Source organism: Aphidius gifuensis, linkage group LG5 (genome assembly GCF_014905175.1).
Source record: "Aphidius gifuensis isolate YNYX2018 linkage group LG5, ASM1490517v1, whole genome shotgun sequence".
Lineage (NCBI taxonomy): Eukaryota > Metazoa > Arthropoda > Insecta > Hymenoptera > Braconidae > Aphidius > Aphidius gifuensis.
In genome coordinates this window covers 1488892-1515364 of record NC_057792.1, presented here as the reverse complement: position 1 = coordinate 1515364, position 26473 = coordinate 1488892, and the positions used below count along the sequence as shown (strand labels likewise).

At 24.5% G+C, this 26473-nt stretch overlaps 4 protein-coding genes across 5 annotated transcripts; 3 read left to right on the top strand and 1 right to left on the bottom strand.

Annotated features, from left to right (window-relative positions):
* Window positions 1-3749: 3749 nt before the first annotated feature.
* On the top strand, window positions 3750-5933 carry LOC122856717. The gene is made up of 2 exons (XM_044158500.1): window positions 3750-5649; window positions 5732-5933. The coding sequence occupies exon 1, from the start codon at window positions 3786-3788 to the stop codon at window positions 5628-5630; it is 1845 nt and encodes a 614-aa protein (XP_044014435.1). The 5' UTR covers window positions 3750-3785; the 3' UTR covers window positions 5631-5649; window positions 5732-5933.
* Window positions 5934-6987: 1054 nt separating this feature from the next.
* LOC122856715 lies at window positions 6988-9417 on the top strand. 2 transcript variants are annotated; one of them, XM_044158499.1, is made up of 4 exons: window positions 6988-7735; window positions 7831-7949; window positions 8040-8102; window positions 8350-8370. In XM_044158499.1, the coding sequence occupies exons 1-2, from the start codon at window positions 7063-7065 to the stop codon at window positions 7845-7847; spliced, it is 690 nt and encodes a 229-aa protein (XP_044014434.1). In that variant the 5' UTR covers window positions 6988-7062; the 3' UTR covers window positions 7848-7949; window positions 8040-8102; window positions 8350-8370. The 2 variants fall into 2 exon arrangements, with proteins under 2 accessions (XP_044014434.1, XP_044014433.1); XM_044158498.1 differs by having other exon boundaries at window positions 7831-8102; window positions 8350-9417.
* A 7120-nt stretch (window positions 9418-16537) lies between these two features.
* Window positions 16538-18324, bottom strand: LOC122856714. Its single transcript, XM_044158497.1, has 4 exons — window positions 17603-18324; window positions 17233-17442; window positions 16979-17128; window positions 16538-16881 (listed from the first exon to the last, which is right to left on the bottom strand). The coding sequence occupies exons 1-4, from the start codon at window positions 17622-17624 to the stop codon at window positions 16784-16786; spliced, it is 480 nt and encodes a 159-aa protein (XP_044014432.1). The 5' UTR covers window positions 17625-18324; the 3' UTR covers window positions 16538-16783.
* An 820-nt stretch (window positions 18325-19144) lies between these two features.
* Window positions 19145-21614, top strand: LOC122856713 (putative uncharacterized protein DDB_G0290521). Its single transcript, XM_044158496.1, has 3 exons — window positions 19145-19272; window positions 20326-20866; window positions 20956-21614. The coding sequence occupies exons 2-3, from the start codon at window positions 20368-20370 to the stop codon at window positions 21030-21032; spliced, it is 576 nt and encodes a 191-aa protein (XP_044014431.1). The 5' UTR covers window positions 19145-19272; window positions 20326-20367; the 3' UTR covers window positions 21033-21614.
* Window positions 21615-26473: the final 4859 nt, after the last annotated feature.

Sequence of the window (26473 nt, the reverse complement as noted above, 5' to 3'; positions counted from 1 at the left end):
AACATGTCACGTCATAGTCGGATAGGAATTTTTTAATTCCCCCTTTTCTTTCTGAGTGTATCACTTACATTTTATATTGCCATTATGGTCTTGAGCTTCTTAATACACACTTTAAAAATAAAAATCAATTCAAGAGCCTGAAATATTTTTTTCTAATTATTTTACCATCAACAAGGTACGTTTAAAAATTCATCACAACCATAAAAGAGTACATTGAGCTTTTACAAATATTTATTGTTAAAAATTGATGAAATTTTAAAATTAACTGAGTATATTTTGATAATACTAATACTAAATAATTGTTTGGTGTTTATTTATTTTCTAGATGAAGTTTATTAAAACCTTGATGTTAATATGTGGATTAATAAGTCTGATAAAAGCTCAGGCATCTGGATCTGATTGTACTGGTGGCATAGCATATTCAAGTATCTATAGTAATGAGACATTTATACGTAATTGCTACAAGGGTCCTGATACCATTACCTTTTCAAGCATGTATAATTCCGGAGATTTTATTATCAACTGTGAAGGTTGCCCTGACACAGTAACATATTCGTCAATGTATAATTCCGGAGATGTTATTATTAATTGTGGTTGTAAAAATTGTTGTCCTAAAACTGTTACAAAAACAAGTATGTATAATACTGGAGAAGTATCAATTAATTGTTAAAGCAATTCAATAATAAAATTTGTCGAAAAAAAAATTATAATTGATGTAATTCAAGGTGAAGGGTTTTATAAATAAAATTTAATGAAAAAATATATTGTAATTTATAAATGAACCAATAAAAAAAATATTAACATTATTAAATGAATCAGTTTATTTATTTAAATGTTTAAAAAAATTAATGATATATTAATTTTTCAATTTTAAATTAAAATTTTAAATATTATTTAGCAGAAAAAAAAAAACACATGTGTGATAAATTAGAAGAGTTAAAAATGTTCAATGTTATTTGACAAACAAGATAAAATCAAGGTCGAAATTTTTGGCATAAACATATTTTTTTTTTTTTTTTCATGTTTTATTTTTTTATGTCCTTATCAATTTAAAAAATTTCAATATCGCTATTTTTTTTTTAAACATTATGGTACCACACATTTTTTTTTCATAGCTAAATTATTCTATAAATCTTCAAACAGTTTGCATGCATTGTCTATCACACGATGAACATCAAAAAGGTGACTTTTAAAATTATGTCATACTTTTTCTATTGAATTTTTAATAAAGTTACCAAAAAATTAATTTAATTTAGTTAAAAAATTAATTTAATTTAGTTAAAAAATTAAAAACTGTAATACACGTTTAGCATTTTGATCAATAAAATTTTATCTTTACACAAATATTATCTAAATACGTGTCAATTGACAAAAACAAGTCAATAAAAAACATATGACTCAGCTTGATTGATTAAATAAAAATAAAATGATAACCATAATTATTTACTTGACAATTTAAATCTAAGATATTGTAATTTACAATTTAGATAATTTTATTAATTTGTTGATGATTTAAGTTGACAATTTATGTGTATATCAGTCAAGTGATTATTTATGTTTCCATAAATAGTTACAGAAAACTAAACTGATTAGCTCAAACTACCAATTGGTATTTTCTCTGTCCCCAGTTGTCTCTTTTCCTCAATTCCCAGTGTAATTCACCATCCCTCTTAAACTTCATATTGTCTCTATAAATCAACTCTCATCTTCCTTCAAAAACCACAAAACATTTAGACATTAATATCAACATTCTAATATTCATCCTTATTGCAAACAATTTCTCCTTTTTTTTTCCTAATAAATTTAAAAACAAATAAAATTACTTTTATTATAAAAAATATAATACAAGATTTTTTATTATTAAAAAATAAATATATAAATTTCCAGAACTTTCGTTGGATAATCAATCATCAGATAGAATTGATAAAACTTGATATCAAAAATTTTTTTTTCATTTTTTTTCTACTTGAACGAACTTTGTCCACACTTGAGATTTCTGATTAGAAAAATAAAAGTAGCAAAAATAAATATATAAGATTTCAAGTAAAAAAAAAGCAAAACAATTGAATGAAATAAAAAAAAAAAACGACAACAATAACATTGATGTGAGAAAAATATAATAAAAAAAAAAAAAAAGAAATCCTTTTAATAATCCAAATGACTCTTATGGAAAGACTCTTTATTTCTTCATATCTTTTGTGTTTCACGCTATGTGAAATTTGTACTATGATTGTGCAGACTATTGCGAGTATAATGACACAAGCAACACGGTGAGGCAGTTACTGCCACGTGCCACTATAATATCAGAAAAAAAAAAATAAGAAAAAGAAAAAAAAAAACAACCCTAGAAGAGGTCGTGAAGGTTGCAACCAAAAAGTTTCTTCATCTGCTTGTCAGAAGTCGAGAAAATAATTTAACATGACTCTAAGAAAAATAATAAAGGCAATAAAATATTTCCATAAAAGTCATTACATCAAGATGTAATTAAATTGAGAAATTAAAAATAAAAATGCAAAATGTTTTAGTGCATTTGATCAATGACCTTTTTTTAACGTAATTTTTTTTTTTTTCTATTTTATTTTAAATATTTGATTAAATGAAATCATCGTATGAAAGTGTCATTAAATTAGCAATAATAATTGATATTATAAATGTAAATATTGTTATTGAATTATATTAAAAAAAAAAAAAGATAAATATAATTATTTTTTAAATTACTTTTAGTTAATTTAGCAAGTATAAAAGTTTACTTGAATATTTTCTACTTTGTCATTTTACTAAATAGAGAACAAGTTAATAAAGAAAATATAAATGGAACAATTCAGTTGTAAATTTTACAAGTTATACTTCAACAACAAGATGTCCTGTAATATACATTTTGACATTTTCATTACTTTTAAGTAAAGTCAAAATCTACACTGACTAAAATTGTATAGTTATTAAATTTTAAACAATTTTAATTACAATTTTTTTTCTTTGATATTTAATTATTATATAGTGCATTATAAAATTTTTTTAAACTTTATTTTTGTTTTTATTAATTTTTGAAATAAAAATTTAAAAAAGAAAATGCAATCTCTAGTTTTAAAGTCTTGTTCTTTTTCAAAGTTAGTAACACCTGCTCAAACATCAGAAAATAGAGAAACGGCTATTCCACTTTTTACTTATTGAGCGGGCCATTTAAAACAAATGGTGACTCTTTACATTCTCGTTCAATATTTTCTTTCTTCATCTTGAAAAAAACTTTAGCGTGATTGTTCAACGTAACGAAGACGATTTTTATTTACAAATATAAATCGAAATAATCAAGAGTATAAAGTTCTAATGATTTGAATTCAATAACTCAAACAAAAGTAAAAAAGGAAGAGAAAAAAAATATATATTTCTCTCCGACAAAATGAAATGAAATATTAAAAAAAAAAAATAAAAAGATAAGATTTAATCAGTATATTTATTTCGTATTAAATTGTCAGATTAAATCAAAATTTCATGGACAATTTATTTTTTAAAATCATATACTGATAAATATTTCATTCGATTTGTGGAAGCAATAAATTAAAAAAACCTAAAGCTATAAATAAAAATTAATTCTACGAACAATGTCTGATTGCTGTAATCTTATCAATTTCGTTAAATTAAATTATCAAATCATCACATTTTAAAAAAGTATATAAACAAAATCTCATCAAAAATAATTCACATAAAATATTCATTTACTTCAGTGTAAGTATCAAAAAAATTAAATTCCAAATTTCATTATATTAATTAATATTATTTTTATTTAGATGAAGTTTTCATTAGCAGTGTTGCTGGTCTTCGGACTAACAGCTGTAATAAATTCAACACCAATTAAAAAAAATTTAAGCTCTCTACAAATAAATCTTTCACTTCATGATGATCTTCAAGATTTTTTAGCACTAATTGATACAGAAAAAGTAACTGAAATTTTTTATGAATACGTTGAACATGATGATGAAGTACAAAGTGCAATTGAATTTATTGGAAGTAATGAATTTAAACAACTCATACAAACAATTGAAGGAATGGATGATGTTGTTAAATTTTATGCATATCTTCAAGAATCTGGTCTAGATGTTTATAAAGTTTTAAATAAATTTCATGATATGATTGATTTACCACCATACAAACCAAAAGCTAAAATGATAAAAATAACAGGTGGTGTAAATGGATTAATTCAAGATATTAAATCAGTTCTACCAGTTGAGAAAATAAAAGCACTGTATTATGAAAAACTTGAAACATCAGAAGATTTTAAAAAACTTGTTGAACGTTTACAAAGTGGTAAATTACAAGAAATAGTAAACACAATGTTAGAAAATGAAGTTGTTATTAATATATTAAATCGTGTTAAAGAAGCTGGAATTAATGTTGAAGCTGTTGCTGATGTATTAGCAACAATGTTTGGCCTTGAATTTCCATCAAAGCCAATTAAATTAACACGTTCATTATACATTGAATTTGAGGATTTTCTTGATGTAATACAAATTGAAAAAATTGAAGAAATTGCATTGACATATGTTGCTGAAGATGAAGGTATTCAAGAAGTCCTTGAATACACAAAAACACCAGATTTTCGTGATTTAGTTCGCAGCCTGGAAGAAATTTATGATGTACGTGAATTTTTACAGTATCTAGATGAATCAGGTGTTGATGTTTATGATCTTATAAACGAACTTCATTTGTACGTTGGACTACCACAGTATGTACCATCTAGGCGTTTTGTTAAATCAGGATATGGTGTTAGTGGTCTTCTTAAGGATGTCTTGAATGTCATACCAATTAATGATGTCAAAGCATTGTACTATGAAAAAGTTGAAACAGATCAACAATTTGCATATCTTCATGAACGTTTGACATCACCAAAATTCCAGGAATTCATTGAAAAAATTCTTGCTAATGAAAAAATATTAAACAGTGTGTCAGAACTTGAAGATTTTGGTGTTGATATTGATGAAGTTTTTGAAATAGTTGATAGTTTTATTGTTGATAATTTTTCACCATTGTTGAGAGAAGAAATTTACTTACGTAATGTTGAAGATGACATTAAGGATATCTTTGGAGTTATACCTGTTCTTAAAGTAGCACAAATTGGAATGAGATATTTAGCACAAGACAGGGAAGTACAAGAAGCAGCTGAATATTTAAAATCACAAGAATTTAAAGGTCTTCTTGTTAAACTTCAAAATGAAAAGGATATTTATAATGTTTTGAAGTTTGTTGAAGAATCTGGTGTTGATGTTTTTAAAACAATTAATTTGTTTAATGAAATTCTTGATGTACCTGCTTATCCAAAACCGGAAATTTTAATGTTGAGAAAATCTGGTGTACAGGGTATGTTAAATGAAGTTCGTGCAATTTTACCATACGCTGAAATTAAAAAAAAGTATGAAGAAAAATTAAATAATTCAGAGGAATTTAAATTTTTTATCAATCGTTTCAAGTCACCAGAATTTAAACATTTGATTGATGTTCTTGGAGAAAATAATAGCTTCATTGAACTTTGCTGTGAAGCTGCTAAACATGGAATAAATCTTCAACATATTTCTGACTTGATAACAGATATTTTAGAAATTGAGCTACCTCAAGTTCCAAATTGTCAAGTATTATAAAATGATTTTACAAAAATGGGCAAGTGTTTTTAAAAATAAATAAATTTGAATTTAAATTACTAGTTTATTAATATGATTAAAAATTATTTAAATTTTTGCAGGAAAAGCTATGAGTTACGATAATTTTCATCGGAAAAATTCAAGTTATTCAAGAGAAATTTTATTACAGATGTTGAAATTTTTTATAAAAAAATAAATAAATTATAAACACTACAGATTAAATGTCTTGAATTTGATAATGTAAATATTATTATTTCTATAATATAAAAAAATAATTAAAATAAATTAATAAATATATAAATAAACTAGCAAAAATTTTTATGAATAAATTTAATTTTTTTAAAATAAATTAACTTTAAAATTCAACAGCCTCATGAATAATCCTAAATTAAAAAGTATTTAACCAAAATATCTATATACACTATATTTTTTTTCAAGTGAAAAACGCTGAGATTTCCAGGACCAACTGTTATGCAATTTATTATTGTGTTGACGTTGTTGGTGTATTTAATACTAAATACATATTCGAATATACAAAATTCATGGGTCCTAAACAAATAAATTTAATACCCAAATAAATTAATTGATTGCATCAAGTATAACTTTCCATATTCTAACTTTGTTTATTTGTTGCGTATTATCAACATGAAAATTTTTTAGCTATAACCAACTAAAAACTGTCACGTATTCATCAATGTATAACTTAGGAGCAATTATAATTAACTGTAATGGTTATCGAAGAATTTGTCGTAATAATTGTCTTGTATAATGCAGGAGCAATTACAATCAATTGTAATTTTAATCATGGTGATAGCCCAAATCATAATTGCTGTCCAACAAATTTCACAGAATCAGCCATGCATAATTCTGGAAAAATATAAATTAATTGCTAAGCTATTTTTTTTTTAATTTTACAACAAAGTAATAATATAAGAAATATATTTTTCTAAGAAAAAAAAATGTAAATATTTATTTAAAAAAAGTATTTTATCATGAAAAAATTATTTAAGTCATGTATAATTTAATACATTATTTAAAAAACAATTATACATACTTGTAATATTTATTTAAAAATTTTTTCTTGATAAAAAAATTATTCAAGTCAAGTGACAAGGTATTTAAGAAAAAAAAATATCAACGAGTATCACTTGTAAAAATATTTATGGAAATAATGTATCTAGATATTTTAGAATATTATAAAAATTATTAAAAATTAAATAAGCTTGATAATAAATTATTAAAAATATTTATAAAAAAAAAAAAAATGTATTTGAGCATATTGTAAACATTAAAAATAAATAAATAAAATTCAAACATTTAATTGCTTAGTTCAGTTGATTGAATAAAACCAACATGACATTAATTTGACAAAAAAAAAAATTTCTTTTAAATTCAAAATTCTAAATAAATCCTTTTTGGCATAAATAAAAAAATGAACTACATTATTGCTGGATCAGTAATCACAACATTTTTCCTAGTGGCATATTTAATTAATAAATATTCAGATTTAAAAAATTCCCAAGACATTGATAACCTAAATGTCAATGACTTTTGCCTCGAAAAAGATTTCAATAATATTATTGAATTAATACCAATGTTAGAAATAAAAAAAATACTTGATGATTATTTTAAATATGACAAACAAATGTCAACAACTTATAATTTTATAAATGAACAAAAAAAATTTATAATTCAAGAAATTAAAAGTATACCTGAAACAATGATGCTATTAAAAATTCTCCAACATCTTGGTGTTAATTTAGAAAATTTAAATAACACAATAATTAATACATGGCTATCGCTACCAGAATTTGAAGAATCAAATTCATGCATTGCATCAGGTGGTTTAACTGTGATGATAAATAAAATATTATTAATTTTACCTCAAGATGAATTACATTTTTTATTACGAGATAAGCTAACTAGCTCAAAAAGTTTTAAAATTTTAATTCAACTTTTAAAATCACCATTGTTTATTGATTTTTGTGTTAAAATAAAAAATAATGCAGTTTTAAATAGACATTATTATTGGGCAAATCAAGATGGAATTGAGGCAATGTGTGCCATTGAATTGTTGAAGAAACTTTACCTCTATTTGACTCAGAGTTTGTATTAAATTATATATAAATTACACATCAAGAAAAGGAATAAAATATAACAAACTGGTCAACATATTGTTATTTTATTTATTTTTTAAAAGGGTTAGCTGGTGCATAAACCCAAAAAGTAATACAACATTTTCCACTTACTGATGATATACACTAGGACAACTGAGTCACTCGGATCTTTCACCGTTCGTTGAATTTACGAGTAGTTTTTGTATATATATTTTTCAAGAAGAATAAACGACACTGTACCCACAAATACCCACCACTTTTACTTATGTATATATGTTATTTTTTGTACAAGTGTTAGATGGAAAAGAGCCAACCAAGCGTTGATGGTGATAAAAGTTTACCACACAGTTTGAGGGTGAGTCAAAATAAAAAAAAAGTGACTTACGTGAAGAATTTCAATGGATATGTTTGCCACCAAAGATCTTGGCTGGATCATCACATGTTACGTTCATGACAACTACGAATAAAAATAAATACGTATTTTTAATATGCGGTTTATTTTATATTTATATTTTTAATTTATTTTTCTCAAGAAGAACAGAGTATAAAAAAAAAGAAATTGGTAGAAAATAAATAATTTTTTTTTTCTCTATTTTTTCCAGAACACATTTTGTTAACGAAAACAGAAAGGGAAATTAATTCTGATGATGATAACCTCTCTACTACTACTACTACAACAAGTGTCTTCATCCACCTCAAAATGCTTGGGTTGTTTGTTGGGTAGATGAGGTAGATGAGGAGGTAAAATCTTGTTGAAGAAGCTGTGCGCGCAAAACGGCACCAACGGTGTCTGCGGCAAACAATTCCAATTAACTTGGGTAGAATTGAAATAGAACTTGTCTGTCCGACGCTCAGTGTCTTGCATTGTGAATACTCCGGACACGCAGACTAATTTTTTTTTTATATATATATTTCACTCTACCCTCTATACCGCACTTGTTTTTATAATTTTATTTTTTTTTAAATTCTACATAAAATAAGCATCCACTTACATTATTTTTTGACGTTTAAAAAAAATTAAACATTCAACTTGTGTTTCGTGAAATATTTAAAAAATAAATTTAAAAATAAAATAATAATAATTACAAATTTTAACAAAAAAGAGAAGCTGATTGTCAACAAAATAATTGTAATGAAAGAAAAAAAAAAAAAAAATGAGCTTATATAAAGTTAAAGCCAACAAGAGAGGCTTTCTTCTGTTATAGAGTCCAGACACAATGCTTGTCCTTCTTGGTTATTGAGGACACCCAAAACCTCTGTGTACAGATCCCCCACGACTGTGTACTCATCGTCTATCCCCCAAGTCAACTCAAGTCAATCCTTGAGTCTCTGCACCAACCAAAATCATTCCCCTAACTATTTTCTCTTACTCAACATTATTAAATCCTAGCTATTTTATTTTTTATTTATTTTTGACAATTAAAGTTATGACCAAAATATTTATTCTCTCTGTTCACAGTAATATCAATATGACTGTCATATTATACGTCATGACACAAATTAATACAGTCAATTTAAAAATATTTATATTCATTTTTCATATATATTTTTTTTTAATTTTAATTTAACAATATAAATTGAATAAATAAATTAACTTAGTTATGATAAATTTCACATTGTTACAAAGTTGGAATAAAATATAAAAAAAAAAATAAAAAAATAAAAGAAATTTATAAGCTCAATGTCATATTGTTGAAGAGTGACTCTCTCTGGATGTGCTTTTCTACAGTGATTCTCGTCGTGCACATACCCCCTGCGCTCAGTTAACGACGTAATCTCGTTAAATAACGACGTGATCCGAGTGCAAATCCTATACATGATGCGCATTACCCTGTACACGATGCCACTGATTACGAACCAACCAACCAAATTCTTTCTCTTTGCACCACTTCACTTCTTGCCAATCTACCCTCAAACTATCAAACCCTCTATCCTTCTCTTTATCCATCTGCCAATTGATGTGGTTCCCTCTATTCTAGAGTCACACTTCCGTTTCCTCTATCCAAATTGTTCACAATAATTTCAACCAAGCACGCACGTACTTTTCAAAATTATTTCCTCAACAATTCAAATTCTGTAGATTTTATCTATTTCCTTTTTTGTTTCTTTATGTTATTATTATTGTTAAGATAATGATTATTATTTACAATTTATTGACAAAGAAATTTGTTGATTATTTTTTGTATTATTCAATTTATTGTTTTTTTATTTTTCGATTGAGACAAAGATATAGTAAATAAGAAAAAAGTGAGAAAGTGTTTGGTGGTATTGAAACTGACGCCTCGGATATTCCATCGATGGCTTCCATTACGAAATTCCAATACTTATTATTGTAAGAGGCACGTGCGAAATTCATTCATTGGGGCTGACGTTTCAGGGCAAAACCTTCCCTCTGCGTTTGTCGATGAGTTCATTAGAGACACCACTATTCCTATATATATATTTTCACCCTCATTCTTCACCACTCTGCATTCTATACTATCGAATAATTTTTTTTATCCTATTTTTTATTTTTAGAAAATATTTTTATTATGTATTCAAATAAGGCAAAATAATTTGTCAAGAATAATTGATAATTTTCCTGTTTCACAATTTATTACAATTCAATTGTATAATATTTTATTCATTTCAATAATAAATGAAAATGTTTTATCATTTAAGAGTTGTTGTATATACAATGGACAGATGATGAATCAGAAAATAGGGGAAAATAGCAGTTAAAAATAAGTGTTTCTTAGTACTAAAATAAAACAAGTGAAAAAGAAAAAATTAAAAAAAAGAAAAGAACAATCAAGAGATTGTATTTCACTGAGGGGTCGTTGGATATTTTATAACAGGATGGTTTATAATCGTCTTTCTGTACTAATCTCTCTTGAAAAAAAAAAAATAAAATAATGTAAGGACATTTATCAGTTAAAAATGTAAAAATAATGAAGGTATATTTTTTATTTTTGTAAATAAAAAAATTTCTACTCAGCTTGTATAATTATTAAAATTTAAAACTGTCATAATTTCGAAAGAAATTTTAAATTGGGGAGAGACAATGACTCTTGTGCAAGAGATAAATAAGAGAGGAAAAAAAAATTGAGTGTAATTAATTAAATGTGCCGAAAGCTACAAGTGGAATGCACATTGTATTTTACACTTTTGAAAATTTTATTTATTTATTTTATTTTTATGATTTGTGCTTTGTAAATCTGTTTTTTTATTTGAGGATTTACTATGAATATAAAAATACTCTGACCCAGACATGATAAAATAAAAATATAAAAAAAATGTTCTTTTGATTTGTACAAACAGAACAAATTTTCATTTTTTATTTATATTTTCTTCAGGTATACAAAGTTGCTGTGGAGTATTCAGAATTTAAAAGTGTTGATATGAAAAGATGGAAAAATGGTTTATATTTAAAGTTGTCGTATATCTTAAATCTCGTTGTGTAAATATTTTTTCACGTTTTTACTAACAAAATATTCAGACGCCTTTTTATATCCTTAATATTTTTATTTTTTTTTCAAACAAATTTAAAGGTTAACACGACGAGGCAAATATTAGAATAAATAGCTTCTAAAAATACAGACAAAACTGTGAATGAGCAAAAATATTTTTAAAGCCATACCCAAATTCTTTTCATCTTAGTATAAAATTTTTTCTTCAGTCAAAATTAAGCTAAAGTTCACTAAATGCTCAGCTAAATTCATCTGTATATCCTGGCAAATACTGAGTGAATTATTTTCTATCAACAACTCAACGACTTTGACATTTTCATTTACTTGTTTTATTTTTATTTTTACACACACATAAGAAATGTATTTTCAATCAAATGATTAAAGAAAAATAACCGAGTAAATATTTTTTCAATTTGAAAAAATTATAAATATTTTAGTCCACAATTTTGTCGTCATTCAAACAAATAAAAGTCTTTGATAAATTTTATTTTAAAAATTCAATCAGCAGCATGATTAAAAAAATAGAAAAAAAAAACAAAAACTCAATCAATAATTTTATATTTATTTAAAGGAAAAAATAATAATAGTTAAATAATTCCACAAACACTTTGAATACTTTGAACACTTTGTCCACAATTATACCACTAAAATAGACAAGCTGTTGATTAACGTCAAACAATTTTTTTTTCTCTATATGTAAGTAAATTTGATGATTAAATTAATTAACATAAAGGTATAAACATTATAAAAATATAAAAGCATATAGATTCATGTTTATATATTCACAAATATAAACATGAAAATGAAAACCAAATGAAAGATAGAGAAAGAGAAAGAGAGAAGAAGATAAAAGTGGAGTCCTGTTGTACAATCGCGACTATATATGCCGTGAGTATAATTACATGGTTGAAATGCTGAAGGGCAAAATGTGCCGAGTTATCCAATGTACTGACATACAACAAGGTAAACCTGAGTATGTATAGTTTACATAATGCAACAGCGCATTGAGAGTGTAGATGAATTGTTGGGGTATGAGGGTGGTCTTTGATGTTGTCCATGGGGAGTTAATAGGAGGGTTTAAAAAGAGATGAAAAGATAGGTTAGAGGATTGAAGGGTGAAAATTTATTTCAAAATTACTCAAACCGTGACGAAGACGAGCAAACATCGTCTGGAATATAATCCAAAAAGACTGACTTACTGTGGATAAAAGCACTTTTACTCAAATACACTCATCAAGTACACACAAAAACATCAAATTTTCTACTTTTACTCAATTTAAACATCTTAAAAGACAGTTTTCAGTTGACTCATTATGTCTATTTGGATTTTCGTTTTTTTCTTTTGAAAAAATTTTTATTTAAGAGTATTTTTTAAAAATAAAATAAATAATTTCATATAGAATTTATTTTAAAATGTAAATAAAATATTAAATTATGTTATTGGTATTTATTTTATTTTTTTGTTTTTTATTTTAAATTTAATTTAACATTTTTTTTTTTTGTGCTTTTATTCTTCAATGTTTTTAGTCGTAATGTAAATGAATATAGAAAATGCACTATCTGGACTACATAAAAAGCTTTAAAAAAAAAAAAAATCGAAAAAGGTCGATAAGATTTCCGACATTGATGCAAACTTTTGATAACGAAGTTGATACCAAAGAAATTTTTTATAAGAAAATACTTTTTAAAATTCTCTTTGAAATTTTTTTATAAATAAAATTAAGATTTTTTTCTACAAAGTAACAAAAATAAATAGTAAAAATCTTGTGCTTATCTTATCATCCCTTAAAATCCAAAAAAAAAAAAATATATATATATATATAAAAAACAAAAATCATTTTTTTAAAAATAACTGAAACATAAAAATTCATTTATCTTTTTTCCTAAATTTAATTTTTATTTTACAGAAAGTATACAATAAAAAGAAACTTTATTAATCAGATTATTAGAATCTCGATTAAAAAAATAAAAAACCACCAACAATTTTCTACCCTCCAAAAGCTTCCGTTTGTAATTTCACAAACAGTCTAAATGTTTTTCCACAAAGACAATAGAAAATAAAAAAAAATAAGCAAAAGAAAAAAAAAAAAGAAAATAATAATAATAATAAAAACAGTTGGTGCAACATAAAACCTCAAACCATTTTTCTCATGAGACATATATACATAGACATTTGAACAAGTACATTTCGCGTGTGCCACTTTCTTTGGTAATTGCCAAGAACGACTGACCATTAGATTAGACTTCTCTTCAATGATGCCGTTCGTGCTTTTGCAATGTGTATATACATGTACGTATATAAACATACACGCAGAAAAAGAGAATAAAGATAACCGAATCATTGTCATTGCGGTCGTCGAACTTGTACTTAAGCAATCTTTAACCTTCTCATACTATGTATCCAAACTAAACGTACAAGAATCTTCAAACTACCACATGAATAGAGGCTTCTCAAGATGTTATATACTTCAATGATAATAGGGAAACAAACCCTAAAATGTTATTACACCAAAATCTTAGTCTTGATTAACGTTAAGTAATTATCAAACATCTTTATCTCATTATTATTATTTTATATTATCAGATAATTTTTTATGTCATTTTTATTTTTATCAACTTAAATTGGTATTTATAAAAATTTTATTAACATTTAATTTAAATTTTATTTAAGAGTAAATTTAATTTTTAATTTTAATATTTATTTGAAATTATTTATTTATATATTGCATATAATTTAAATATATTTTAATTTAAAAATAAAAATAATCGTTACTTTAAATTTTGTGCTTTTTTTTCCTTCTATAAAAATAATTTTTACAAAGATAAATAAATATATTAAATAATTTTTTTTTTAAATAATTTTATAGACTATAATAAAATACATAAATAAAAATACTTGTTCAAATATCTTTGTTGAAAATAAAAATAAAAGAAAATATGTAAAAAAAAAAAAAGAGTAAAAAATTTTTCATAAATATTTAAAAAATATTTTTATCATATATACTATTTAAAATGATAAATGAAATAATCTAAAAACATAAAATGCAAATCAGATATATTACAATATATTTTTTCTATTTTAAATAGATATATATATTTTCATTTTTTGTATATGCCAAGACAGTAGAAAAGATATTGTACAGTGTATGTGAAAAAGTTTAAGATGCAGGATGGAATACCGGATGCCCCAGAGGGAGCAATATTTTCACACCGATGCTTATTCAAAGGGACGTTTTGGCTATATATCAAGTCACATGCAAGTATGCTATGTTCGTTGATGCGATTCAACAAAATGGGTGAAAAGCTTTTCTCGGGTAAAACTCAGCAATGCCAATGGTCGCTTTTCCGATACATCATTTGGCCATACACCATTCATGTAGATTCATCTAGATATATATATACATACAAAAACATACAAACTTGAAATTTCATATCGTTTTCTGATTCTCCTTGCGGCAATATTCCAAACGGTTTTTCGTGCTGATGCTCCCCTGGCGTTTCTTTTAACACATTGGTCTTATTTTCTCACCTTTTACGACGCTGAATAAGTTACATCGTATTTAAAAAGAACAAATTCAGAGGTTGTTGGCTAAATAATTTTTTCAACTATGATAGAGTTGAGCTATCCACATAATTTTTTTTTTATTAAATTGTCTATGATCTAAGCTAACTGAGGAAAAAAAATTATAATTTTTGAAATGGTTAAAAGGGGGTAGGGAATGAATTTTAATTGTTTTTAATTTTTTTGACTGTGATAGAGTTGAGCTATCCTTGTAATTTTTTTTCTATTAAATTTTTGGGGATCTAAGCTAGTTTAGAAAAAAAAATGGAAATTTTTGAAATGGTCAAAAAGGGGTAGGGGGTGGATTTTAACTGTTTTTAATTTTTCTGACTATGATGGAGTTGAGCTATCCTCGTAATTTTTTTTGTAATAAATTGTCTAGGATCTAAACTAGTTTAGGAAAAAAAATAGGAATTTTTGAAATGGTCAAAGAGGGGTAGAATGTGAAAAAATTTTAAAAAAATAAAATATGCCCCTCTTTGACTATTTCAAAAATTTCCATTTTTTTTCCTAAACTAGCTTAGATCTTAGACAATTTATTACAAAAAAAATTACGAGGATAGCTCAACTCCATCATAGTCAGAAACATTAAAAACAGTTAAATCCACTACCTTACGACCATTTCAAAAATTTCCATTTTTTTTTCTAAACTAGCTTAGATCCCCAAAAATTTAATAGAAAAAAAATTACAAGGATAGCTCAACTCTATCATAGTCAGAAAAATTAAAAACAATTAAAATCCACCCCCTACCCCTCTTTGACCATTTCAAAAATTATAATTTTTTTTCCTCAATTAGCTTAGATCATAGACAATTTAATAAAAAAAAAATACCGAGGATAGCTCTTTAATCTATATTAATAATAATTGATTATAGGAGTTAAGGGCTGAAATATATAATTGTCAATTGTAAAAAAAATAAAAATAGCTGAAATTAGAAAAATTAGATTAAAAAATATAAAATAAATATATTTATTTATAATTGTTCTTATAACTAAGCTGATGAAAATTCTATATAAAAAGTTTCAATAGCAGGTGTTCTGTTAAACTATAGGTTTAACATGCAAGCTTTTAGAAACAAGTTAAAGGGTACCTTTTTGGATTGTAAATGGAGAAGTTAGGTTGTAAGGGTTTATGATGAAAAGGTATATAGTGAGGTTTGGTGCTGTTCAAGCTATTCAATATATAACGACAATCGAACGATTGTTCTTTGGTTATAATCGAGGCAAACGAGACAAGCAATGTTGAGTTAAAACTACCTCTATATAAATTTATATCTATGTGATGTATGATTAAATATACGAGGAGTGTAACAAGTTTTGAGGGAAAATTGAGAAAGAAGTACTATTCAATATGCTATCCGTTTATACACACTCATAGTTAATTAATTCTTCGATAAAGATAGTTTAAATTAATTCAAATTATAAATTTAAAAAATTTAAATTAACAGTTATTTATATTTTTTTTTTTGTTGGACAAAACAAAAAGAAAATTTCAAGTTGAACCACGATACTGAATGATAGAATTTTATAAAGCTGTGAAGATATTAATTTTGTTTTTTTTCTTGATGTAAAAGCTCTGGATCATTCACTGGTACTCAAAGGCTTTCTCGTCAAGCATCAAAAGAAGTTTTTTTTTTTTTTTTTCTCAAGATGATGGTGATGAATTTAAGTAATAATTAAAAAGTTTAAAAGAGCAGTAGCTCTTCTTTTATATTTTTTTTTTTTGTTCACTTAAGCTATATGTTAAAAAAAAAATTATAAATTATTCAAGTCTGGTACTCAATTTTAGCTCCTACTTCCTGTATTATTTTTATTTAAAAATTTAACAGAGGTTACAATAAAAACCAGTTAAAAAATAAACATTTTTGTTTTTTTTTTTTTCAATAAAAATAAATGTACATTGTGTTTAATAAAAAATAAACTTATTTATAAAAGTGCATAAAAAATTATATTTTAATAAAATGAAAAATTTATAACTGTATATTGATGTATTATATATTTTTTTTTTTTATATAATCATTAATTTTATTTTTTTAATGTTCCACTGACAACAAATTTTGCAACAAGCGAAATAATCATTAAAAAAATAATCATTGTAACGACAAAACAGAACGGTCCAATATCTAAAAAATAAAAAAAAATAATTATTATATTAATAATATTATTTTTAATTAAATAATTATGTTAATTTTTTTGTTTTTTCTATCTTTAATTAATTACTGTTAGCAAAGGTCTCGGGTTCACACTTATTTTCCAAGTAGTCATTAGCGTATCTTCTATCTAGTGCATCATTTTTTAACATTTTTTGATAACTTTGTGGAAATTTTTCGTTTGATGAAATGCACACAGCTTTCTCCTTATCAATTAATTCTTTTCAAAAATCAAAAAACATAAAAAGAAGAAATAAATCATTCATATGAAACAAGTCTTTAATATTCTATTTTTAACTTGATTAAAAAATAAAAACAACTTACTTGATTCTTCTGGTTTTATAAATTTAGATTTTTCATTTTCAAAATTAAAATTCGGAAATGAATCACAAGGCCATGTACTTTTTTTAGCGCCAATATAACTTGTTGAATAATCATCTCCATCAATTGGACGACTCAAATTATCATCCACTGATTTTTTTGTGTCTGATAATGCTGCTGATAATTCTTCCGAATTAAATAATTTTTCAAAATCTAAATCATAATATAAAAAATCAATTAGTTAAAATACTTATCATTAAAAAATAAAAATACATTTTATTTATCATTTAAATATTTATCCTGTTCGATAAAAATATTATCAATTTATTTTTTTTTTCAATCAATAAATCAACAAGATAATACATAATCTTACCTGTAATATTTTTATGCGACATTTTAATTTATTATATAATTTCTTCACGTTCCACTCCAGCAAGTAGTTTTTTTTTTTTTCTATTTTTATTCTCAGTAATGACTGTAGTTTCGATTAGTACTTTACACACTGAACTTTGATACTACTCTCTTCTAAAACTATTCACATTAAAATGTAAACATAAAATCGACTGGGTAAGGCACGTCCGTTTTTTTTTTTTTCAACAGGACAAAACACCACGGTCACGCATCATTGAATCCGTGAGGCGATTTCAAACGACTATTAATTTACGACTAAATGATTCCACACAATATACGTATAAATAATATATCAATTTAATTTTAAAAATATATAAATAAAAATAAACAAAATATCTGCATGATTATTTTTAATATATGTCAAATAAATCATTCAATAAAGTTTACACAAAAAAAAAAAATTACACAAATTGATAATCCTAAATTTAATTTCACTGAGAATATATTTTTTGTTTAATTTTTTTCAAATAAGATTACAAACTTAATGTGCTGACACTGTTGACACTGCCCGCTATTATCATCGAATGGAGAGAATTTTAATATTAAAAATACATAAAAACAAAGATTAAAAAAATGTGACGCTCACTTTATAATTAGCAACCTAGAATTTTCTCGTTTAAAAAAAAAAATATACACATATATTCAGTATTTTTTTAACGCAAAAAAATATTGAATAACAATAAATAAAAAACTTATGAATTTATTCAACAGCCATAAAAACAAAGTAATAATTTACAATCCAATTAAAAAAAAAAAAAATGTGATTTTATTTTTTGTTTTTTTATAAAAAAGAAATCATGAGACTAAAGGATTTATTTAATTTATTTTTCAGTGTACAATAGAAGAAGGAGTAAAATCGTCGTAAAAAAAGTAGCTCTTTATTTTTAGGGATAAAATTAACGGCAACCGCCGCGAGTAATTGTCGGGTATTACACTCCGGCAACGTAATTACGAGGGACAAAGCATCGCGACGCCAAAACTCATCTCTTTTTAATTTGCACATTTAAAAAGATTTTTACTTTCTTTTTATCTTTTTTTTTTTTATCTTCAATTGACAAATAATACAAACTGCATGACTTATTTAATCTTTTACTTTCATTTTGTACAAATAAGAAAACATAATTTGTATTATTTGTAAAATAATTTTCTAAAAGTTATTTATTTTATTATTTTTTTAATTATAATTTAACGATTAATATATATTTTTTTTTGTGTTAATAATTTAACACCTGCGCATGAAAATGTGGCCTTGAATAATATCGTCATTCGAAAAATAATATAAATAAATATTTAGCCTTGATTTAAAATTAATTATATTCAATATTTTTTTTACTGTTATATATTATTATTATTTTTATGTCTAGGAATGACGATCGGACTGATTAATGATTTAAAATTCCCCGGGTTTTTATTTTTAGAAACCATGTTTATTTTCATTGGCAATACTGAATTTTAGTTTCATTTTATTGCGCTAGCGTTAGTTGTCTTCTCATGTTGGTGAACACACACACATCCGGTGCTAAGCCTAAACATTGCATTGCAACCAAATACTTGTTAAAGTTGTAAACACTGTGCTGTTGTGATTGATAAACAAATATTATTAAATTATTAAAATAAATAATTATACTCACTGTAAGTTTTTTAATAATTTATATTATTCAAACTCTTGTTAATTCTTAAGTATTTTAATTTTGTTGTAGTTTTATAAATTTGCAATGATTCATATCTCATTTTACTTTCTTATCGCTTGACAGATACTACGTCATTGCTATTTGTATCGACCGAGATTACACCACTCAAGTGCATGCGAACATGACTTTGATCACTTCAAACAACAAAAATAATTTATAAACTATTAAATACTTAACACAATAGACATTGTGTTGTCTAGAAAATAATTTTTTAATACCACTAAATTAATGATTAAAATATAAATCAATATAAATCATACTGTAATTTTTTTTGAGCAGTCAATCTAATTCATCACGTGATTCAAAGTAAAACTATAAAAATACATTTATCAATTTAACATAATTTTTATAAAATAAAAATGATAAATTTATTTTTATATTTAATCAATCAATTTCAAAAATAAATAAATAAAAACATGATGACAACAATATACACTGTCATATAAAATATATCATCATAAAATCAACATTAAAAAATAAAATAAAAATGTTTCTTTGTTTGCTGGGCAATGTTGAATTTATCGACTAGCACCTGTACACCTGTTGCACGTTTGTTCTAGTTACAACTGAATGTTTCTCTTTTCCACCCTTTAAATTATCTACCACCCCCTTAGCAATATCCAAAAATACACTAATCCCCTCAACCCATAAAAACTCGGCAATAAAATTAATAAGAAAAAAAAAATAGAACCTTATTATTTAAGCTCATAAAAATTTGTCTTATATATTTTATTTTTTTTTTGCTCAACTGCACAACGTGTACGTGAAAAAAACAGAAGAATAATAAACAATGACTGTGTCACATTATTCATTATTAAATGTTCTTTCCCTTTTCTATTACTAAATATCCCTTCGATTCCCCTTTTCAATTAAAATTAAATATTCAAAGTTGTCCATTAATCATTTGGGATCATTTATTGGGACTATTAATATCCATCAAGTATGATTATTATTTATATATTTATTTTTTTTCAATTAAATTAATATTTTATAGATATTATTACGAGAAGAAGAAGAAGGTGAATAAATAAACAAGATGCAGGCACCAACAGGTCAGCAGACAGTCTTGCCAAGTTATGAACAAGCTGTTAGAAATCCAACAGCAGCTGAATATCAATCAGCAACAGCACCATATGCAACAGAGTATCCAGCACAAGCACCATATCCAGTACAGGCACAAAATCCAACACCAGCTCCTTATCCAACACAAGCTCCATACCCAACACAAACTCCATACCCAACACAAGCTCCATATCCAACACAAACTCCTTATCCAACACAAGCACCTTATCCAGTTCAAGCATCTCATCCAACACAGCCATTGTATCCTACACAACAATCATCATATCCAATTCAACAATCATCATATCCAATTCAACAATCATCTTATCCAATTCAACAATCAGCTTATACAACACAACCAGCAAGTTATATTGGTGAAACATATGGACAAGTTATTGCACCACCTCCTGTTGATGGTGGACAAACAATTCATGTTATTCGACATGTATCAACAGGCAATACTGGATGCAGTGGTGAGTCATTTATAAATAAAATTGTATTAAATTCTTTTATTCTAAATTAAATCATTTTTGCATATTTTCTTTCATTTATTATTTTTCAGGAAAACGAGGTGCATGGTTTGGAGTTCTATTGGGACTTATTGTTCTTGGACTTATATTTCGCTTATTCAATGATTAAAAATAATAATATAACCAAGCAACTCAATTTTAATTGAATTTGCAAAAAACGTAAAATTTATTTAACCAGGATTTATTTTCACAAGTGCCACTAGTTAATTATTATTTGAGCTTGACATTTTTATCCCACAAAAAAATATATATCTATATTAATGCTCAATTAATTAATCAAAGTATTAAATAAATATTATGTAACTTTGAGCCAAAAAAAAAAAGAAAGAAATAACTAATAATTATTATTTCCAGTAAATATGTTCCATGAATATTTGAATATACGATTTAAAATTAATTTAAACATTATTATTTAAAGTTGTAATGATGCATATTTTTGTACGTTTAAATAATTAATATAAATATGTTATTATTCCACTAAATCAATGAGTATTTTTTGTTTGATTTGTTGACTTTTACCGCAATGCGACGATTGAACAATTGAGTGGCTGGTGTATTTGGCAAATAACAAGTGTTGATTGGTATTAATTAAAGTAGCTTTCATCATAAAAAAAATAGGTCATGTGTTTAAAAAAAGAAAAAAATAAATTAATATACTTCAAATAATATATAAACAAGCACATTGGCGCGCTACGCGCGCCTGTATCTATACCTTCTAAAAGGTTCATTGTTCATTGATTTTATAAACACAAGTATTATCATAAAAAAAAAAAAGAATGAATAAATTGACGAAAAATTTTTTAAATTTATTTATTTACACATAAATCACACATAATTCACACGTAATTTTTAGTCTAATAACATCAAGATTGAATGTTTACTGAAAAAGTTGTGCTACCTTAATATGTCAATTTTAAAAAAAAATATAAAAAATATTTTAAAAAATTTTGTTTTTGAATTATTTCTTCACACATAAAAAACACATAATTCGCACAAAATTTTGAGCCCAATTGCATTAAGATCCGATGATTATTGAAAAAGTTGTGCTAGCTTAATATGTCAATTTTTAAAAAAAATATAAAAAATATTTAAAAAAATTTTCTTTCAAATTTATTTCTTCACACATAAAAAACACATAATTCGCACAAAATTTTAAGCCCAATTGCATCGATATCCGATGATTATTAAAAAAGTTGTGCTAGCTTAATATGTCAATTTTTAAAAAAAATATAGAAAATATGTAAAAAATAAAAAAAAAAATTTTCTTTCAAATTTATCTTTTCACACATAAAAAACACATAATTCGCACAAAATTTTAAGCCCAATTGCATCGAGATCCGATAATTATTAAAAAAGTTGTGCTAGCTTAATATGTAATTAATATAATTTTTTTAAAAAATATAAAAAATATTTAAAAAAATTTTGTTTTTGAATTATTTCTCCACACATAAAAAACACATAATTCGCACAAAATTTTGAGCCCAATTGCATTAAGATCCGATGATTATTAAAAAAGTTGTGCTAGCTTAATATGTCAATTTAAAAAAAAAATATAAAAAATATTTAAAAAAATTTTCTTTCAAATTTATTACTTCACACATAAAAAACACATAATTCGCACAAAATTTTAAGCCCAATTGCATCGAAATTCGATGATTATTAAAAAAGTTGTGCTAGCTTAATATGTCAATTTTTAAAAAAAATATAGAAAATATTTTAAAAAATTTTCTTTCAAATTTATTTCTTCACACATAAAAAACACATAATTCGCACAAAATTTTAAGCCCGATTGCATCGAGATCCGATGATTATTGAGAAAGTTGTGCTAGCTTAATATTTGAATTTTTTAAAAAAATGTAAAAAATAAAAAAAAAATTTTCTTTTAAATTTATTTCTTCACACATAGAAAACACATAATTCGCACAAAATTTTAAGCTCAATTGCATCGAGATCCGATAATTATTAAAAAAGTTGTGCTAGCTTAATATGTCAATTTTTAAAAAAAATATAGAAAATATTTAAAAAAATTTTTTTTCAAATTTATTTCTTCACACATAAAAAACACATAATTCGCACAAAATTTCAAGCCCAATTGCATTAAGATCCGATGATTATTGAAAAAGTTGTGCTAGCTTAATATTTGAATTTTTAAAAAAAATGTAAAAAATAGAAAAAAAATTTTCTTTTAAATTTATTTCTTCACACATAAAAAACACATAATTCGCCCAAAATTTTAAGCCTAATTGCATCAAGATCTAATAATTATTAAAAAAGTTGTGCTAGCTTAATATGTCAATTTAAAAAAAAAAAATATCAAAAAAAATTTTGTTTACTCGCTTTTTTTTGTTGTTTTTTCGTTGCTAACGAAATAAATAAAAAAATAATAGAAAAAGGCAAACAGAAAGAAATTTGTATGAGAGTAAGTGAGAAAAAAACAATGACCAATCAAATGTCCGGAAGACCGATGATGTTTGTCCTTTTTATATTAGGATAGTTGAAATAAAATTATTTAGTGTCATTTGTTAATGTTATTGACAAAGGTGTTGAGCTATTTGGCTTAAGATAGATTTAAAGCCAATCCATGGTCATTATCTTAGATACATTGAGTTAAATTTTACTGATCCAGTATCTCGTCTTAATTACGTTGCTTGTCTCTCCAGGGTGCTTCTATGTTATATTTTAACTCTTACATGAGTTTGATATAACTACAAGCCACAAACTATCGAAAACAAGCTCGTTACTATGACAAAGGTTTATCAAACTCCCATGGTACATGGACTTTGTACTTGAATCATAGTAGAATTATCCATCAACCAACTTTGTTAACTTGTTTTATATATCAAATATTTAATCTTATCAATAATTATAATTTATAGCCATTCAAACTAATTTAAAAGAATTTTTTTTTTCAAATACAAACTATGGAAATTTTTCTATTATAAATAACAAAATTTAAACTTTGTTTTGATAAATTAATTATTGAAAAATATGTTTATTAAATTATTTAAATTAATATATGATAATATATTTTTGATTAATGTTTCAATGTGGTTGAAGCCACCTGTTTTATTGTAGAATTAAACTCGTCAGTATTCCAACAACATATATGGGTGTTCTAAATAAGCGCATTAACGTAAGAAGCTTATCCCATTGCTGACCAGACCAATTACATATATTACGATTAATTTAATAACTAATTGTTGTAATTTTTACAAAAGTTTTATATTTTAAAATAAGGATTAATAAGTACCTATATGTTTTCGAGGTAGAAAAAATATATTTAAAAATAAATATAAATTGTATTAAAATATATCAGAGATGAATTTAAAATGTATTTACATTTGGATAATATTTGAAAAGTAAATAAATAATAATAAAAATAATTAATAATTAAAATTTTAAAATTAAATATAATATTTAAAAAACAATTTGATCGAAATAAAATAAGGTAATTTGATATATTAATTGTTTAAAATTTACAATTTAATAAATTGTTAATAAATAGATAAATATTTTTTTTTTAATCACTATATTGTAGGTGAAATAAATATCAAAAGACACTGCAATTTAAAAAGTCTGAAGATCGCTAATTTAAAAAGAAAAAAAATGATAAAAAATAGCAAGTGGAATTGGAGCTCAAGATTTGGTAAAGTATTTTTACGAGTTAAAAGTAGAGAGAAGTGTATATATCACGTATCGAGAAAATAGAAGGTGAAAAATATACAATCTAAAAATATAAAAAAATAAAAATAAAAAAGATTGCAGAGTTATCCAGGATGGTACAGTAAGTTCAATCAAGGAACGTTGCAACAAAGCTCAATACTTTTGCTGCACAGAGCTTTAATTGAACCAAGACCAAAGTCTTTGCTTTACGACATCCAATCGAGTCGTATCCAACCTGCATTTCCGGTTTTCAAAGCTTTATACTATAACTGTATATTTTTTTGTATCACAAAATCCTTGAGTTAAGAGTAAACATCTTGGCTTAAATCTTGCCAAAGTGTATTTTCAAATGTGGCCAAAAAAAAAGTCAACTTTTTATTTTTTTCAATTTCCGTCTTGGCAAAATTAAATACTATGATAATCAATTTTTATTACTTTATCTATACTATTTTATTTATCTCCAATTATTTTAACAATAAAAATAAATAACAAAATATTTTAACAATTTTTTTTTCAAGTTATTTTATTCATTTTTTTTATTCACGTTGCACATGGAATATTCATATATTTTTCTTTTTTTTTTCGCTGTTAAAATACACAGCTTAAAACATAAAATTGACGTAAAGACGTATTGTGAAATGCATCTTAACGATTTTACAGCAAACGTTTGAGATCGTAAAAAAAAAAAAAAAAATGTGTTACATTGTTGAAGAAAAGAAAAATGATGAAAAAAAAATTTTATATATAAAAATAAAATTCAAAAAAAGAAAAATATCACAGTCATATATGAAATGTATTTTTTAGAAATTGAAATGTCTTGAAGTTAAAATTTTTTACACCCATCTTGTAAGCCAATCTGTATGAAAAAAAAAAAAAAAAGAATATTCTCATTTTGTGAGAATCGTTTTTAGATATTAAGTAGGTCGTCAAATTGAAAGTTATAAAATTCTATGATTGTAAAACCATATAGATTTTTACAATCTAGCTGATTTAAAATAGTGTGAATTTTTTTTTATGTATATTTTATACCACTGAATAATTTTTTAACACTTTTATTCAGGTTAAATAAATTTACAATTTTATATATAATTCCAAACATATTGAACTCTTATTTTGTGATTGTTAGTTTTTGACAATTTTTTTTATTCTTTTTCCATTAGCAAGCGTGTCAGTTTTCGATTTTTCTAATTGAAAAGCCTTGTTAGTCCTGCGTTACGTGTCAATTCTCGGAATAAAGTGTTAAAAAAAAATAAAAATAAAAAAAACAAGTGTTAAAAAATAAACGACGAGGTGAATGGAGGTGAAAATCCCAGTACATTTCCGAGTAATAGAGTTTCCATTCAACTTGATTTACACGCCATAAAAAATTCAAGCATTGAATTGAAAAAATAAAATATATAAATAATTTTTTTAAATTAAAAAAATATATTTTTCTTTATTATACATACCTATTTTTTTTTTTATTATAATTACAATATACATATTCTCTTTTTTCTATTATTAAAAAATAATTTTTAAATAAATCTTTTAAATTAATAATACAAAACCAAAAAAAATAATAATAATTTTTTTAGTTAGTCCACTTTTTTATCTATTTATTTTTATCATTAACTTCTTTTTTTTTTTTTAATTTTCATTCCATCAGAGAGCATCTTAATTAAAAGAAAACGAGAAAAAATAAATTCAAAGTGGAAAGAGAGTTGTTTGAGTTGTATACACTCATGTTAATTAACTGCTCGTTCCATCAGCAACCGAGGCGTCGAAAAAAAAAAAGAAAAAAAATGCAAACAACTTGAACTATTGTTTACAAAAAAATAAAAAAAATAAATATATTTGCATATAATTAAAAGCAAAATAAAAAAAAAAAAAAGTATAGATAATAAATTT